At 42.0% G+C, this 18,444-nt stretch overlaps 1 protein-coding gene across 6 annotated transcripts in view; it reads left to right on the forward strand.

Annotated features, from left to right (window-relative positions):
• KALRN (kalirin RhoGEF kinase) overlaps positions 1-18,444 on the forward strand; it is a 766,757-nt gene that overhangs the window by 283,533 nt on the left and 464,780 nt on the right. For all 6 annotated transcript variants that reach the window (XM_074967163.1, XM_074967166.1, XM_074967164.1 and 3 more), the window contains exons 4-5: positions 13,610-13,802; positions 17,632-18,144. In XM_074967163.1, coding sequence (XP_074823264.1) covers positions 13,610-13,802; positions 17,632-18,144 — 706 coding nt within the window. The remainder of the gene's footprint in view (positions 1-13,609; positions 13,803-17,631; positions 18,145-18,444) is intronic.

Below are 18,444 nucleotides of genomic sequence, written 5' to 3' on the forward strand. Positions count from 1 at the left end.
CTCCTGAGGGGTCTTCCAAACCTGTTCTTCTATGATTCTATGTCCACTGCCTCAGAGCATGTTGATGATATCAGAGAGAGTGGTGCCATGGAGAGAAAAGGGAGTTGGTAGTGATCAGATGCAGGGAGGAGCTGTTCGATGGTGTTTGTAGCCAGCTAAGGTGCACTGCTGTTCCCACTGAAGTCAATAGAAAAAAACTATTGACTTCAGTGGTGTGGGATCAGGCCGCTGTTGCCAAATGCACTAAGACATGGGAGGGAGGACAGAGGCATCTGACAGCTGAGGACCAGGACAAACTGTAGAAGATGACGTTGGAGCCATTGGGTGGAATATGTGGAACACATAACATAAGAACAGCCATACTGGGTCAGACCAAAGGTCCATCTAGCCCAGGATCCTGTCTTCTGACAGTGGCCAATGCTAGGTGCTCAGAAGGAGTGAACAGAACAGGTAATCACCAAGTGATCCATCCCCTGTTGCCCATTGCCAGCTTCTGGCAAACAGAGGCTAGGGACACCATCCTGGCTCATAGCCACTGATGCACCTATCCTCCATGAATTTATCTAGTTCTTTTTTTGAACGCTTTTATAGTCTTGGCCTTCACAACATCCTCTGACAAGGAGTTTCACAGATTGACTCCACATGATTGTGGAGGTTGGAAAAGTGGTGGCAAGGTATTACCTCAATTGAGAGAAACGTGGTAGCTGAACAATGACATGCTCACAGCTGTTTGGGTTGTTAGTTCTTTTACTGGCCCTTACAAACACTCAGTGTTTCAGAAGTCGAACATCCCCCTCCAGGTTGGCTGATGGTCTCAGATTGCCTTCTGGAGTTCCTACTCCCTTTACAATGCTGACTGGTGAGCTTGTGTATACACAGTGAGCCTCAGTAATTCTGATGTGTTACACACTCATGCTACTATACAAATAAGCAATACCTCACATCAATTGTCCCTGCTTTATCAGCAGGTCTTAACTCCTCCCACTAGGTGGAGTTACACATCCTTGCCTTTTAAGAAAATATTTTTAGCTGGAGAAAAGTATCACCATGTTGTGAGAGGAATATTTTGAATTGCACTGTGAAATGTACATGAGCATCAGATGTCTCTTGGGGTTAGGAAGATACAATAAATAAACCCGACTGTTTGCCTTCTCAGTGCTTTCCTGGTGGTTGTGTGTGTACCTTTGCTCTTAAAAAAAAAGGTGTTAGATTCAATCTAAAAAATATGTTTTAGGAAATAGATTGATTTTGAAGCTGAAGAGGAAGTCCTTCTGGATGTAACACTATAGACAGACCTCTCAAGGATCTCCTCTGTAGTCTGGTATGGGCAGGAAACGTACATCTGATAAGCAAGCTATTTTGGGTAAATCAGTGTGGCTGCAAAGACTTACTTTGTTTGCATTGAGGAGGGGCTCAGAAGAATGAGAAATGTTAGTTAAACTTGGTCAATCATACTGGTGGAGGCGGAGAAAATGGAGGATTTGGCTTTAAAATCATTATCCAATAAGAGCTCCAAATTCACACATACTGTGTTAATAAAAGTCTGTGTGGGGAGTGGGGAATGTTTCTTCGGTGTAGTGCTCAACTTTTCTCCTTTTTGGGCTGCACTTTGAATCCAGCAGGCAACCTTAAGTTAAATGAATGTGTGGACTTTTGCCAAAGTCTTGTGGGCAGCCTAATACAATGGCTATATAATTTCTATTCAGAAGCTAACATGGGAAAGCAACCTGAATACTGAAATACTCAAGGCTAGGAACCAGGTTTTTCATTTCATGGGAGAATCCATGTCGTCAATTTTTTCCTGTTCCAAAACAGATCAAAACCAAAAAAATTCAAAATTTCGCATGAAACAAAGTTCTGAAGAAAAAAATAAATCACTTTTTGGGTCAATCAAAACATTTTGTTCCAATTTTGACTTTTTGTTCCATTTTATATTATACAAAATGAAATGAAAAGTGATTTCTAAATGGAAAATCAAAATGTTCCATTCCAAAAAGGTTGAAACAGAATGTTTGTTTTGACCTTATCAAAATGCAATATTTTTCAATTGTTCTTTTAAAACAAACTTTCATCAAAATCAATTTTTTTTGCAAAATATTTTGCTTTTCGCAAACTGGAAAAAACATTCCATTGGAAAATTTATGAGCAGCCCTACTCAAGACCCTTAAGATATGTCTAAACAGCAGCTGGGAGTGTACTTCCCCATGCAGAGGAACAAACTCAAGCTATCTCTGCCTCAGCTAGTGCACTAAAAATTGCAGTGGCCACAGCAGCATGGATGGAAGCTTGAGGTAGCTGCTTGAATGCAAACCTGCCTGAGCCCCTGGGTATGTACTTGGGTGGCTACCCTGAGCCACTGCTCGTGCTGCCGCAGTCACGCTGGTGTTTTTAGCTCACTCTCTCGAACAGAGCTGGTGCGTGTCTGTCTACCTGCATTGGGAAGCACTCTCCCAGCTCCTCCACAGGCACAGCTTTAGTAGAATTATTTTCCCCTCAGCATGGGTGCATGACTCTTAGTGAAGGTAATGGCAGTTATAAGAGCACTTATCAAGGGAGAAATGTGTACACTACTTTGAGAGAGCATTTTGAACACCTTTTGGCAGTAGTATTGCCTATTCCACACTCTGTGCCTTATTCAGCTCTGGTTAAGCAGGCCCAAGTCCAGAAGACCCCGAGGGGTTGTATATGCTTACATCGGGGCTCAATTTGTCACAATGTCTGTGGACACTTTTAGGGCTTAACCATATGTCCCTGCCAAATGCTTAATCCCCCATTAATCATTTCTTGAAAATACACACACACCACACAAAAGTAAAACACTCTCCTATGCCTATTTGTGATGCCTAAGCTCTTCCCACTGCTCATAACTCGGTCTCCCATAATGTATTTTAGCAATCTGTGCACATTTGCAAGCTAGTGGATTTCCACCCTTGGGGATAATTCTTATTCACTCAGGGTACCTGGAGAGTTCCAGGTGCTCAACACCAGTACATACTCACTCTACCTGCAGTCACTGATATTTTGGTCTAATATGCTAGAATCTGATATGCAGGAGATTAATCACTGCCCAGGTAGGCATTCTTTTCCTTTGGTGAGAACCTGGCATTGTTGGATTTAGACTAATTCTTGTTGCAACTGCTTCTCGGTCTCTGCATTAGCCACAGAAAAATGCTGCACATTCAGAACCCACGCACAAAGGCTGGAAATTATTCTGGTCTTAATTATTATCTTTGCTACACCAAGTACAGTAATATATATTTCTAACCTAGAGTTCCATTCCTAGAAATACTCCCAGGTAACTCATGCTCCTCCAGACTATTCCCATGAAGTGTGTATATGTCACAACACAGCTCTAACAGTTATTTTTTACAACCAGTAGCAATAATGTGTGGTTTTTCATTCAGCTGTTTGTTTGTTTATTTCTGCCAAATAACCCAAAATCTAGGACAGTCCATGGTACAGAGAGAGTTTCTGCTTCAATATGTTTCTGTTGTAGTAACAAATCTCTCAAACATAGCCTTGGAGAAATAAAACAAACCACCCCGTTTAATTTCATATTTATCCCAGCAGCTGTTTCCAGAGAACCTGCCAGACATTTATATGAATATAGTAAATCTAAGATAACATCATCAGAATAGGGCAATGGGGTTATATCAAGATGTCATCTGTCAGGGTAGTTTTAACAAGAACCTGAAAAATTATAACACTCACCCTCTGGTTGTGGGTTAACAGCTGTGATCATGTATTCTTGGATGCAGCTGTGTTTTATATCTGTCATTTGAATAAAGATATTAAGCTTCTTAAATACTGTTTTTGGGTCCAATCCAATAAAGTGCTGAGTGAGTTTGTAGAAGTGGGCCCGATTCTGCTCTCCATTACAATGATGTAAATTGGAGTAATGGTGTCCAGTCTGGATTTACGCTGGGGTAAGCAACAGCAGAATATGATTTATGCTGAGTCCTCTCAAATTCTGTTGACTTCAGTAGGATCTGAGAGCACTTTGCCCCTTTCAGGAAGCTCTCAGTATTTTGCAGGATCAGAGTCTATGTTGGGGGATGATTTTCTTATAAGCATGATTGATTAGAGCACTGGGCCTCATTCTCTTCTGGCTTACAGCAGACTTTACTAAAACTCCATTTACTTCAGGCCCATTAATTGAAAAGGAAAGAAAAGTACAACTAAGTGACTTAATTGGTGCCTTGCTTTGAAACAGCAGGGATATGCACTCCACTATCAAGCTTCTGCTTCCAAAGTTGTTTTTTTATATCTTTGTATTCTCCTCTATTGATGTTTGTCCATGATCTCTGGTTGAATGCAGGTATTGTGCAGTCACACGTCTGCAGTCTTGTGCCATCCCCAGTCACACTTCATGTCCCCCTAAATACAGCAGCTCTGTTGGCCCTGGTAACCAGAGACTGGAAGTTTAGCTCTGACTGGACCCCTCAGGCTGCAGCTCTTTTTACAGCATGTCACTGGAAATCCTCTGCATTACTGCTTTATGTCTGATCCCAGACAATGTGGAACTGGCTTTGGTTTCTATTCTGAAACCAAGTGTTGGGGGTGCAGATTCTGGGCTGCGGGGGGGCGAGGGATTCAGAGTGTGGGAGGGAGTTCAGGGTGTGGGCTCTGGGAGGGAGTTTGGGTATGGGAGGGGGCTCAGGGCTGGGGCAGGGGATTGGGGTGCAGGAGGGGGTGCGGGTTCTGGCTGGGGGTGCGGCCTCTGGGGTGGGGCCAGGGCTGAGGAGTTTGTGGTGCGGGAGGGAGCTCGGAGCAGGGGGTTGGGGTGCAGGGAGGGGATGAGGGCTCTGGCTGGGGGTGTGGACTCTTGGTTTGGGCTGGGGATCAGGGGGTTGGGGTGTAGGAGGGGGTTCGGGCTGCAGGCTCTGGCCAGGTGCCACTTACCTCAGGTTGCTCCTGGAAGTGGCTGGCATGTCTGGCTTCTAGGCTTGGGGCAGCCAGGCAACTCTGCATACTGTCCCTGCCTGCAGGCACCGCCCCCACAGCTCCCATTGGCCAGGAACATGGCCAATGGGAGCTGCAGAGTCAGGACTCAGGGCGGGGGCAGCATGCAGAGACCCTCCCATGGCTACCCCTGTGCTTAGGAGCCGGACATGCCAGCTGCTTCCAGGAGCTGCGTGGAGCCAGGGCAGGCAGGGAGCCTGCCTTAGCCCTGCTGCACCACCTGCCAGACTTTTAGCAGCCTATTGAAATCTCCCAGATTGCTTTCAGTAGCCACTGGGAGATCAAGGCCAATTCCAGTAGACTCCTGGCCAATCAGGGAGGGTTGGCAACCCTAGATGGAAACCGCTCCAAGCAAGGGGGTGCAGCAACACCCTCAGCACTCCTAGTTCCAGCACCTATATATAGGACCCATGACTTAGTGGATATACTGTCCTTTGCACCCCACACACGGGCTCCAAAGTGGCAGTAGCCATTAGTTAAGCCTGTGGAATCTAGGAGTCGCCTCAGAGGAACTGCACTGCAGTTGAACATCCTGCCTGCTAACTGGGGTGGTGAATGGTCAGGTGGGTGAATTAGGTACTGTGACAAAGTTCCTCCTCTACCTTGGTGGGTCTTTTGCTTATTAGTGGATTTGCTCGACTTGGAGCTTCACGGCAGCCCTCAGTTTGGCTGTTTTCATGAACCCACAGTCCAGGTCAACTCCTCCTGTGTCTAACCAGGAGTTGGGAGGTTTGGGGGGAACCCGGGCCCATCCTCTACTCCGGGTTCCAGCCCAGGGCCCTGTGGAATGCAGCTGTCTAGAGTGCCTCTTGGAACAGCTGTGCGACAGCTAAAACTCCCTGGGCTATTTCCCCATGGCCTCCTCCCAGCCCCTTCTTTATTCTCACCATAAGACCTTCCTCCTGGTGTCTGATAATGCTTGTACTCCTCAGTCCTCCAACAGTATGCATTCTCACTCTCAGCTCCTAGCGCCTCTTACTCCCAGCTCCTTACACGCGCACCACAAACTGAAGTGAGCTCCTTTTTAAACCTAGGTGCCCTGATTAGCCTGCCTTAATTGATTCTAGCAGCTTCTTGATTGGCTGCAGGTGTTCTAATCAGCCTGTCTTAATTGTCTCCAGAAGGTTGCTGATTGTTCTGGAACCTTCCCTGTTACCTTACCCAGGGAAAAGGGGCCTACTTAACCTGGGGCTAATATATCTGCCTTCTATTACTCTCCTATAGCCATCTGGCCTGACCCTGTCACAGTACATTTTGCTCAAAAAGACCTTCAGTCAAGTTTAATTCTTGCGTAATGATGCTACCACAACAACAATGCTGGACAAAAGTAAATAAGCCACAGATAAAGTGAACAGACGAGTAGATTTTAAAACTTTCTTGTAAAGATATTAGGTGTTATTAGTAACACTGGTATAGAAAACAGATATAATTTTTATACTGACAATGTCTCCTTAAGATAGGACTAGCTTTAAACGTAGCAGATTATTTTTTGAAAGATTTGATAAGTATCAGCTTCGTCTTTTACTTTTTGTGCATAAGAAAATATGTCAGACAGAAAGCACGTCAAACAGTGCTTTTTTTCATTAATTCAGGAATGCGAGATGGGAATGGAAACCTTCTGTTATTTCAGCTAATCAATATTAAAACTTTGAAATGTCAGAAGCTTTGGCCAACCCATAATGGAGAAAAACACATGTAATTATTGACAGGTATCTGAAAAGTTAATCAAAATGCATAGAATGTTGAAACTTGTTTGATACCAAGTAAGCCAGTTCCTGCCAGAGAAAATAAATGTATAATGTGCCCAAATTAAAATGGATATTTGAGAAACAGTGCTGTAAAAGTGCCTCAGAAAACAGTATTGTGAGATTTATTTTAACAAATGATCATATTTGCCTCTGGGTTTCAGTTTAACTTTTCCTTGATCAGGCCCAAAACATTATTTTCTTAAAGATGTTTATATTTTTTAAACTAAGACATGGTTGTGACACCTTGATACCCCAATATTCACCACTGTTATGTAATTAGGATATGTCTTATACAAAGTATGCCTTGTGAAGTGTCATTCTAAAAGTCTTGATCTGCTGGACATTAATATCTTGTTGGAGTGTATGTGTCACTGAAATATGTCATAAGGTTGAAAACAGCCACAAGCAGCCTTTCAGGTACAGACAGTAAAAAAGGCCAAACAATGTTAATGGCTTATTGAGGAAATGCACACAAGCACAAGGATTACCCCAGGAACCGTGTATGGTGCAAACCTTTCAGAGATAGCACTACACAATGGGAACTGTTTGATCCAGGTCACAGCAAAAGAGCTTTCCAGCAAATGGGGAGAAGATATGAAAGGGGGAAAATGACATCATGCGCATAGGCGCCAACTCTATGGGTGCTCCGGGGCTGGAGCACCCACAAGAAAAAATGGTGGGTGCTGAGCACCCACTGGCAGCCCCCCTACCAGAACCTTTCCCTCCCCCCAATGCCTCCTGCCCGGGGGCGGGCCCCGCCAATCAGTGCCTCCTGCTCCCTCCCCATGCCTACCGCTTGCCACGGATCAGCTGTTTTGCAGCATCAGGAGGCGCTGGGCGGGGGGAGGAGCAAGGGTGCAGTGCACTCGGGGGAGGGGGTGGAACTGGGCGGGGATGGGAAGAAGTGGGGAAGAGGCAGGGCAGGGGTGAAGTGGGGTGGGAGGAAGCAGGGTGGGGTCTTGGTGGAAGGGGTGTAATGGAGGCAGGGCCTGGGCAGAGCACCCCCTGTCAGATTAGAAACTCAGTGCCTATGATTATGGGGGGACCTCACTTTCCCTACAACACACCTGGAAACACCTGCGGAATGAGGATTGAACTATGGGAAGTGATAGTCCCAGGCTAGAAGGATTTCTGTTTATCACTGAGGTTGAGAATTTGCTAATTTATATCCTACCTATCTAGCATGTTAAACTCAGTTTGCGGTTTTCATTTATTTACTAAGGTAATTGCTTTGATCTGTTTGTTATCACTTAATCTCTCTTTCATAGTTAACAAATTTGTTTTGTTTTCTCTATAAAACAAGTGTGGAACTCATACTTGGGGCAGAAAGCTGTTGCATATCTGTCTCCACGTTAAGGAAGAGGGCTAATTTTATGAGCTTACGCTGTATAGTTCTCTGAGCAGCACAAGATGATACAATTTTGGGTTTACACTCCAGAGGGGTTGTGCATCTTGATGCTGGGCAATTCCTTAGTTGAGCACTCCTATGCAGAGCTGATCTCAGCATCTGTGTGACTATAACTGCAGCTGGGTGTGTCTTTACCTGTGTGTGTGCTAGAAGGGGGCTTGAGAGCCTGTCACAGCAGCACAGAGTAAGGGGAACCCAGGCTGGTGGGACAGGCTGGCTTAGTGATATTTGAGTTCCAAGTGACACCCCAGGGGGGAACCCATCACAATGGTCTCAATATTTGTTTGAAAGAAGTTATAGAGACCGGATGGTTCAAGTGGTTGCTAACACACAGGCTGTTGGGTGCTTTCAATTCACTGGTGCAAATCTAGCCCAGGTCAGTAGTGGCTTATCAGTTTGATGGCTGTTTTGTGTCCCATGTGACATAAACTGGTGATTTGAATCTAGTTCCTAGTAGCCAGTTACTCAGGGCGGGGGCAGCATGCAGAGACCCTCCCATGGCTACCCCTGTGCCTAGGAGCCGGACATGCCAGCTGCTTCCAGGAGCTGCGTGGAGCCAGGGCCGGCAGGGAGAACAGAAAAATCATTCCCCACAATTTACATTATTTGCCAGCCTAAAGTGGGCACAAAGACTGAATGGGCATATGGACTAAATGTCCTCCAGGTAGCTGGCCAGATCAGGGGTAAGACACGTTGGGACATCGTGAAGGAAACTTTGATTGCTGCTGCCCATGGTTTTCCTGGTCAGTGGATAAATTGAGAACATATGAACAGCCACACTGGGTCAGACCAAAGGTCCATCTAGCCCAGTATCCTGTCTTCTGTCAGTGGCCAATGCCAGGTGCATCAGAGGATGCAATTCTACTCTTTTCATTCTCTCACAGAATGTAATAAGTATGGCTAAATATCCAAACCTTTGTGGCCTAAAGTTAGCATCCTCAATCCACATTTAGGCACCTAAAGAAAAGTGACCTGATATGTGAGTGAGTACTTACTGTTCCCCTTGTCTTCAGTGGAAGTAGTAGAAGTTGGGGATGTTCAGTGTATCTGAAAATCAGGGCAAGTTTCCTTTGGTGCCTAAATATGGATTTGGTAGCTTACCTTTCGATACCCAAAGTTGCATTTTTGACTTATATCTTTAAAATAAAAGTATATGTGAAATCTCCACCTGCACAGACTTCACTGAGGTGCTGTCTAAGCCTGTCATACTTCCTCAAATTTGCTGCCTAATTTTGTTTTTGGGAATGTTTTAAATTCATTTAAAAAAAATTCTTTCGTTGTGCATGTATAGTTGAATGAAGCGTCATTTTCAGTATTAACTTACAGGCAGCTGTGTAATAATATTAGTAGTGGGGCTGGGAGGCAGCAGCTGAGGTCAGGGCCCCATGATGCTAGGCACTGTACAAACACAGAGTAAGACACAGTCCTTCCTGTGAACAACTTATAATCGAAATACCTAATTCTCTCCTCTCCTCCTCCCTGTCCAGAGGCATCATCCCTCTGATTAGTACCTGTATGTCTGCTCATGCTATGAGTGTATGTGCCACTTTTAACAACACACTCTGTCATCTAAAAGTAGAAGTAATTAACAGAAGGCTGTTTGTTTGGCTGGAGGCAGCTTAAATACGGTTAACTAATAGCTTCTGACAACTAGGTTAAGAAATCTGGTACTAAATTTGTCCATAAAGTCACAGAAGGATGGTGTGGAATTATCACTGTGGGAGAAAGTTCAAACTCAGTGATGAGACACAGGGGCAGAAGCATTATTAGGTGAATGCTATTAATCTAATTAAAGTAATAATTTTAAGGATCGCCAACTCTCAAAAACTGCGAGCAAGATTCTTGAAACTATGTTTTCCTTTGTTCAAAATGAGAAACGCCATCCTTCAGTACATCAGCCTATAAAGGCAAAGGACTTGTTTGTCTTCTCAATGTTATTGCCTTGAGTCAATACATGTCTCTCTCAGGCGCTGTCAATCCACTTCCTTGTAACTGGGAAACTCCAGTTTAACACTCATATGGAGATGCTGCTACTTGTTAAGATGAAATATTCTGGCCCAAAAATATCTCTCTCAAAAAACAATCCCCAGATTTCCCACTTGAACACTTAAGCAGTCTTTTTGTTGGAGCTTTGGACTAATTCAGTCATGACACGGCAGAAATCGAAAAGGCCTCTTGTCCAGCAAATGGAGACAGAGAGACTGATACCCCATAAAGTCAGGTTTCAGAGTAGCAGCCGTGTTAGTCTGTATCCGCAAAAAGAAAAGGAGTACTTGTGGCACCTTAGAGACTCACAAATTTATTTGAGCATAAGCTTTCATGAGCTACAGCTTTTGTTAGTCTCTAAGGTGCCACAAGTACTCCTTTTCTTTTTAGACCATAAAGTGCATTTCTTCTCTTACCAACATGCCTACTGTTCTATCTATCGATCTGTCTATCTGTCGTCGTGGGAGATTTTCAAATGCACAAATGGCAGTGAGGTACCTATGTATTAATGAGAATTGGATGTATAACTGCTCTTGTACCTTTGAAAACTCCCCTTCTGTCTATCTGTGTTTTCTTTGGGTCTGACCCCAAAGGCCGCTGAAGTCAGTGAAGAGACTCTAATTGGCTTAGGATGCAGCCCATAGTTATCTATCTTTTTTCTCTGTCTTATCGCTAAACGTCCTATTATGGTATCTAAGTGTATCTATCACTGAGATATCTAACAGCCTGAGCTTCAAAGTTTGGATCAGGGTCTGAACTTCTCCAAAGTCCATGGGAGTTTAGATTTAAGGTTTTAGTCCGGGCTCATAAACACAAGATGACAGTCCCTTGGGGCATTACTATTTTGCTTAGGTAGGCAGTTCTTTTGTTGTTCATCAGTTGGTATTACATTAATTTGTTATATCTTCACTAGTTATAGGTCAGTTTTGTAAGCTGGCAGGTCAGCAGGACGTATAGAGGTTTGTCATGTGATAGAGATTGGCTGTTTGCCTCAATGTTATTATACAAGTTAGTTTTTCAAGAAAAGACATGTTAAATCTAGTTGTTACTACATCTGTTCTAGGGGCACTCAGTGTACCAGTACAGACAAGCCATTTCCTGAACCTCTTTGTCAATTGCTTGAAGGAAAAGCTGCTCCTGGAAAGTCAGCGATGGGAAAGTGGCCTGGCAGAAGCTGTTGAAAACCCCACAAAGCGGTTTTTTTTTTTGGGGGGGGGGGGAGAGTGGGGGGAAAGACGGACTCCACCACATCCTACTTCAGTTCAAATCCAGTTTAATTCAACTCTGTTTCTCAGCTCTGGTACCAAAGGATAAGAGGCAGTAGTACCAATGACAGCCATTTTGGCATAAGTTATGGAAGAATTCAAACTTTTGACCTCCCAGCAGTAGATAAAAGAAGAATAGAAAGTTCTGTACTCCTGGAGATATTTGGAGGTACCTGCTCCCTTTGGTTTTTCTTTTGAACTGACTGTTTTATGCAGTGTGTACTGGATGCATCAAAAGTGTTCAGGCATTTGATGTGCTGCTTGGCTTTGAATACACTAAACCCTTGCTGGCATAAGATTGTGTCTCTGTTCATCTTTGGGAACTGTGTATTGTAGACTCAGTTATTTCTCTTTCTCTTCCCTATTTCCCATGCTAACTGTAGGTTTAATATCTGTTTAACAAGTATTGTGGTGAACTGTATTAATACATCTCTCTTGTGGACAGATCCTTTTAGACCTGGTTGAGGTCACCAACGACTTTTATTCTTCCTACTATATGGCTGGCTTAAAGTAACTGAAGTACTTTATCTTCTCAATACTTCTCATTTCTCGCATTTTATCCTGAATAGCATCCTAATGCCTGTATAAACCATAACTGGAACAACAACAACAAGAAAAGCTAGAAACTTAATTACATGGGTTTTATTTGTCTTAGTTAATGAACACATTTTAGTTCAAATTCAGTGTCAGTTCTATAAAGAATGCTCCTGTTTCTGTTCCAGCACAAAATCTGAACATGATCTTTGTATCAGCATTTCACTGCGATACATAGGTCCTCATTCTCATTCACGCTAAGATCCCTATGAATCTTAGGGTGTGTGGGTGGAGTATGTATTTAGGACTTCTATACTCCATTGAGTCTTCAGCATTTTTCCTGCTTATGTCAGTCAGTAGGTTCACACAAAGATCAAAGGTGGAATATGGCCTTTATGTAGTAACTGAGCTTTTTCTTACAGTTATTTATTACTTGTTCAGTACCTCTTTGTGGCATTCATCGTCATTCAGTGGTAGAAATATATTCAACTTTAAGACCACCAAAATTTCTGCCCTTTATTTCTCTTCCATCCCCATCTCCTTTCTGTTTCTTTTCCACTTCCCTGTTTGTCTCTGTCCTCCTTTCTTCTTTCTGCATTCCTTCACTGTAGCAACTCCTATCGTCTCATGAGCTTTACTCCCATCCTGTCCCCCATTCCATAAACAAAAATGAGCAGCAAGGAAAAATGTCAATTTTACATATTCAAGTGTCATAAATTAGCTTTTCGAAGTTAACATGCCAGTGAGATTGCTGAGGGGTGGGAGAGTTCACATTTCGGAAGTTTTGTTTAGGCTCTCTGCAGACTCAGAAAGACAATGCTTCACAAGTTTAAATAAGATTCACATCTGAACTGTTATATTCACAGCCAGGAGAGACAGAAACTTCCTTTTTTAAAACACAGAATGCCACATGTGGGCCACAAATACTTTGTGTTTCTCTCCCTAAGTAGCTACACAAGGTGGAGGGAACAGCAGAGCTGAGGTTAATCTCTTCTTTGCCAGGAAGCAGATAATGTCCCTGCATTCTTTCTCATCTTTCCTCCTGAATAACAAGGAAAAGAAAATTTGCAAGCTAACGTCATGCTGCTTTTGAACTCTGTGTATCTCTCATCATCAGTTCACATTGCCTGCTCTAGTTTTACAGCTCTTCCAAAATGACTAGGGAGGCACAAGGACCAGAAGTTGTGTGAATATTGTTTAAACAGGACCAAGAGACAGTTGGAATGTGAATTTCAGTAGTGACTATAAATTGTGGGGGCTTCCATTTTGGGTGCCCAAACTGAGAAACAATACAGGAGACTGATTTTCTGAGGGCAGTTGCTCAGCACCATCTGAAAGTCAGGACCCTTTAAGGGCTCTCAAGTTGGGACTCCATAAATGGAGGCATGCAAAATCACTCATCACTTCTGAAAACCTTGGCCTTGCTTTATAGAATCCAATAAAGATGCTGAAGACAAAATCAGTACTATATATTCTATTTATGTGCACGTTAACTACTGATATAAATTAGAATTAGATCATAATAAAACTGTTAATATAGTATAATGGCTATATGGTATCTTATCCTCTGCTTTGTATTTCCAAGTATCTTGTTCCATGCTTTGCATTAAAATGTTGAATGATAATAAAAGAAGCTGAGGCTTAATGAGTCATATCTCGTGTCTGTAGACTATATTAATAATCCTGCCATGCTTTTATCGCTACAGTGAAGATGTCTGTAAACGAGGATTCACTGTTATTATTGATATGCGGGGATCGAAGTGGGACTTGATCAAGCCTCTTCTGAAGACCCTTCAGGAAGCATTCCCTGCTGAGATCCACGTTGCCTTGATTATCAAACCTGACAACTTCTGGCAGAAGCAGAAAACTAATTTTGGCAGTTCCAAATTCATCTTTGAGGTGAGAGCCCAACTCAGAAGTTTTCTGGGTTGCATTTTGCCCCTCAAGGAATTTTCTTAGGGTAAAGATCAACTCTGTGCAGAGGGCCAACACAAGGACCATATGCCACTGAGGTTCCACTTTAGCCCCATTTTCAGAATTTAAGTTGTGCTTTGGCCCTGTGTTGGCCCTCTCCACAGGACTGAATTTCACTAGTATGTTTATGTTGATTTTTTTTTTGTGGTAGTTTTGCTTTCATTCTTTCCTTTTAACTAATGGATGGTTGGTTAGTGGATTTTTGTTTGCATGTTTTTGTGTTTTTTGTGGTTATGGTATGTTCTAAAATACAAAGAAACCTAAAGACACAAAATGCTGTAGACACTTCTTTTAGCTAGTCCTCTTCTAGAGAATTTCGCTAATGGTCCTGTTAAAAGGCATTTAGGTCCAGATTGTTAAAGGTAGTTAGGTATTGCTGTGCTCAATTCTGCAATGCCTAACTGATTTAGGAAATAAAATATTTTCACAAGGGATTTAGGCTCCTAAGTGCCTTACTCATATTTGGAAATGAGATTTTTGTCTCCTAAATCAGTTAGGCATTGCAGTGCTGAGCTTAGCAATGCCTAAATACTTTTAACAATCTGGGCCTTAGACTTGAGGTTTATCTATATATTTTCATTATGTTAGGTTAATTGAAATTTACAACTGAATCTTTTGCATGCTGTGCTAACTATAACAGGCTCTTACCTGATTTTCTGAGTGTAAAACAATAAAAGGTATGCTACATAATTAAAGAGCATTTTACTAGCTTTCCTCTTGGTGAAGGTAAACCAGCTACATTCAGTTCAGGCTTTTTGGTCTTTCTAGAAACTTGAGCTTCTTACTCAAATTGAAGCAAAATTCTGGTATGCAAAAGATTCATATATCAATTGGCATACACTATTAGCTTTTCTTTTCTGCCCCATTTCTAAGATAAGGGTCCATACTTGGTTGATTTACTCCAATGTAAATCCACTGATTTCAGTGAGATTCTGTGAATTTACAGAAGTGTAACTCAGAGCAGAATTTGGCCCATAATCTATAACACTGAATGTTGAATTGCCTTTTCAGCTAACTATTGCTCCCGTTTAACGACGTTTTTAAGATCTGTTGATGTTAATGGGACTCAAGCATGTGCTTAAAATTCAGACTATGCTTAAGCTGAATACAAACAGACTGCTGAGCTATTCTAATAGTCAGTCCTGGCTCCAGATAGTAGGGGCACTCCTGTGTGTTCTCTTACGGCATCTGCTGTCTGTCTTAAATTAAGGGCACTTTTGTTTTGAAAGTGCCCCTCAGGCCTTTACTCTGACTGCCATGCTGTTCACTGATATGTGGATGCCCTGACTGAATTCCTGCTGCTACTTTGGAACCCGCTACTGGAAAATGTTACGTAGTCTTGGGCACTCGAGCAGCTACCTCTTCACATAGATCCCTCATTCAGAAGAGTTGCGCTATTAAAGCTCTATAATGTTGTATAGAGCAGGTGTGAAGATACATTTATTCTACTTTGATTTTATTTCTTTTTCCCCCCACTTTTGTTTTTGGTGTGGGTGTGGGGTAGTGCCTGTGTGCCTTAAGGACAGAACTGCCACTGCTGATTTTACACAGCGAAGGTAAATCACAATGGGGTAGACCTGAGCTGAGGTAAATTGGCATAGCTCACCAAAAATCAGTGGAGGTAAATGGTTGATCTGAGCAGAGGATCTGATAACTACTACTATCAATTTTAAGGCCAAATTCTGCCTTTGAGGTTTATGAAAGTAATGCATGCATCGCAAGGCAGAATGTGTCCCTTTGTGAGGGCTGATTATTTGGATTTGGAGTCATAGGAAACTCTGCTGGAGCCAGTTCTGCTTTACAGACTTCATTTTCCCTTAAAGGTAAAATAAGCCATCAGCTGTTACGAAGCAAAAAAGAGCAAGACAGACACTTGATTGATTAATTCAGACTCCAGGAACTTCTTGTCACTGTGAGGGATGGCCTCAGAAGCCTCATTATCATTAATTCAGAGGTGTTTTTGAAGATTATTTTCTTTTCCTCCTGAAAAGGCTGAATAAGTGGGCAATGATTTTTATTGGTTGCATTTTAAAAGAAAGAGAAATGAGAGCAGATAGACTGTTACCTTGTCTTAGCCCATCCATACCTGCTGAAGTTACATGTATTCCTCTCAGACAATTCTCAAGGGGAACAAATCTGAATAACAAATTTGCCTGCAGAACTCTTTAAATAAAAAGTCCTCCTGCCATATCATCATGTCAAAATGCTGATAAGGGAGAGAATGTACTGCAGTGACTTGACAAACGGTGTATTAGCAGTAAGGAGAGAGCTTTTTTTTGACAAGTAATCATACTCTAAATTGAATTATCATATTGCTTCTTTAAAGGGTCAGTGTACAGGTTGACAGGTTATATAATTTTAAATGCCTTTTAAAAATTGCATATTTACCTTCACATTGTTGTTCTGATCTCCCTTAAATGACCCTGTTTGTGAAAGAACATTACAACAGAATTTTAAAATAGCCCTTTTAGTGACCAATTTGATTATATAATTATCTGAGCATATCTTCAGTAAAAAAATCATTTTAATATGTAGCAGAGTTGTCTGAAATCATTTTCAGATGCACAGGAAACTAGGATAACAGATTGTTACCAGTTTACAATCTAGATGTACCAGTGAGCAACCTGTATTGTTGGGCCAAATTCAGACCAATAGGCTTCAATTGGAGTTTTTCCACTGACTTCAATAGGAGTTGGACTGGGCCAGAGATTTAAACAAGTGGCCTATATTTTCCATATTGATGTGATTTTGGGTGCCTCAGTTTTTTTGGGTGTACAAATGGAAACACCACCCAGGGCCTGATTTTGAGGGGTCAGATGTCCGGCACTTTCTGAAAACCAGTTCCCTTTAAGGGCTCTCAAGTTGAGCATGCAAAAATGGAGGATCCCCCGCAAATCACTAGTCAGTTTTGAAAATGTAGGCCTATATTTCAATAAAAAGAATGTATAAAAAGAATGTGAACAGCTATCCATCATTAGGCCATTCATCTTACTAAATCCAAATTCTGAGTTGCTTTCCACACATCAAATCCCTTTATTTGGCATTGATTTTGTTAACATCTAAATAAATTAGAACAGTGTCTCTTATTGATTTTGCATGATTAATGGGTGGATCTTTTTATTCTTTTTGTTAATAATCCAATTACATTTTATTTTTACGTTGTTTTTGGCTTAATCACAGTAGAAAGTAGTAGTATGAAAGAGTTCTGACTGTGGCATAAAACAACTGGAATAATCTGAAAGAAAATAAGAAGCAGTATGCTGTGTATTTTGGTAAGACAGACTACATGCCTTCCTTCACATGCCCAAAACTTGTTTTGCTGTACGGTCACTGAGCTGCATATAATGCAGATAAGACAAGTAAGTGTAATATCATGTATCCACTTAGTAAGTCAGCATAGCCAGTCTTCAGTAAGCATACTTTGATATTCAGTTAGAGCATGCACTTTGGGTTAAAGTACGGTAATCTCTGCAGAAGCATTCTCAGATGGTCATTTTAGCTAAAAATAAAATAAAAAAGCATTTGATTCCAGTAAAGTTCTCCACTAAAAGAATAAGTACACTTAAATAAAAATAAGGGGTTTAAACCTAGTTGAATTAATTGGAATTAGATATAGTCTCTAGTCTTCTCTGAAATGTTTTTTCAGTGACATATTTATGAGGAAAATAATCCATTCATGCCATTTACAGATTCCAGGATTATTTCTGGTTGGTTAATGAAAACTAATTCAGATTGTGTCATTTTCCTCCCTTAGACAAGTATGGTCTCTGTTGAAGGCCTAGCGAAACTTGTGGATCCTTCCCAGCTGACTGATGAGTTTGAAGGATCCTTGGATTACAACCACGATGAATGGATAGAGCTGCGGGTCTCCTTGGAAGAGTTTTTCAACAGTGCCATCCATTTATTATCAAGGCTAGAGGATCTCCAGGAAATGTTGGCTAGGAAAGAATTTCCAGTTGATGTAGAAGGGTCAAGAAGGCTGATTGATGAGCACACACAGCTTAAAAAGAAAGTGATCAAAGCTCCTGTGGAGGAGCTGGACCGTGAGGGCCAAAGGTTATTACAATGCATACGATGCAGCGATGGTTTTTCTGGTAGGAACTGCATTCCTGGGAGTGCAGACTTCCAAAGTCTTGTGCCAAAGATCACCAGTCTGTTGGACAAGCTGCATTCAACCCGGCAACACTTACATCAGATGTGGCATGTTCGCAAACTGAAACTAGACCAGTGCTTTCAACTCCGACTCTTTGAGCAAGATGCTGAGAAGGTAAGGAATAACCTGCCCCTTCAACACTTTTACTGAGCTATTAACACACAGGTACTATGACCATTATTATTTTTTCTACAATTAGCAACATGAGGAATTATTGAGAGATATGAATCTCAAGTTACCAGCAGATGTTCTTTATGTGACTCGTAAAACAAAACCACTGAATTAATTGTTGGAAGTAGCAGAGATCCAAGAATAACCTGCCTGTGTCAATTCTGACGAAAGCTAATCTGCTTTTTCTACTCACTGTGGGTAGAGTTGGTAGACATTAGCATCTAAAATTGGGCTTTATTCAAG

The sequence above is a fragment of the Natator depressus genome, chromosome 11, assembly GCF_965152275.1.
Source record: "Natator depressus isolate rNatDep1 chromosome 11, rNatDep2.hap1, whole genome shotgun sequence".
In the NCBI taxonomy this organism is placed as follows: domain Eukaryota; kingdom Metazoa; phylum Chordata; order Testudines; family Cheloniidae; genus Natator; species Natator depressus.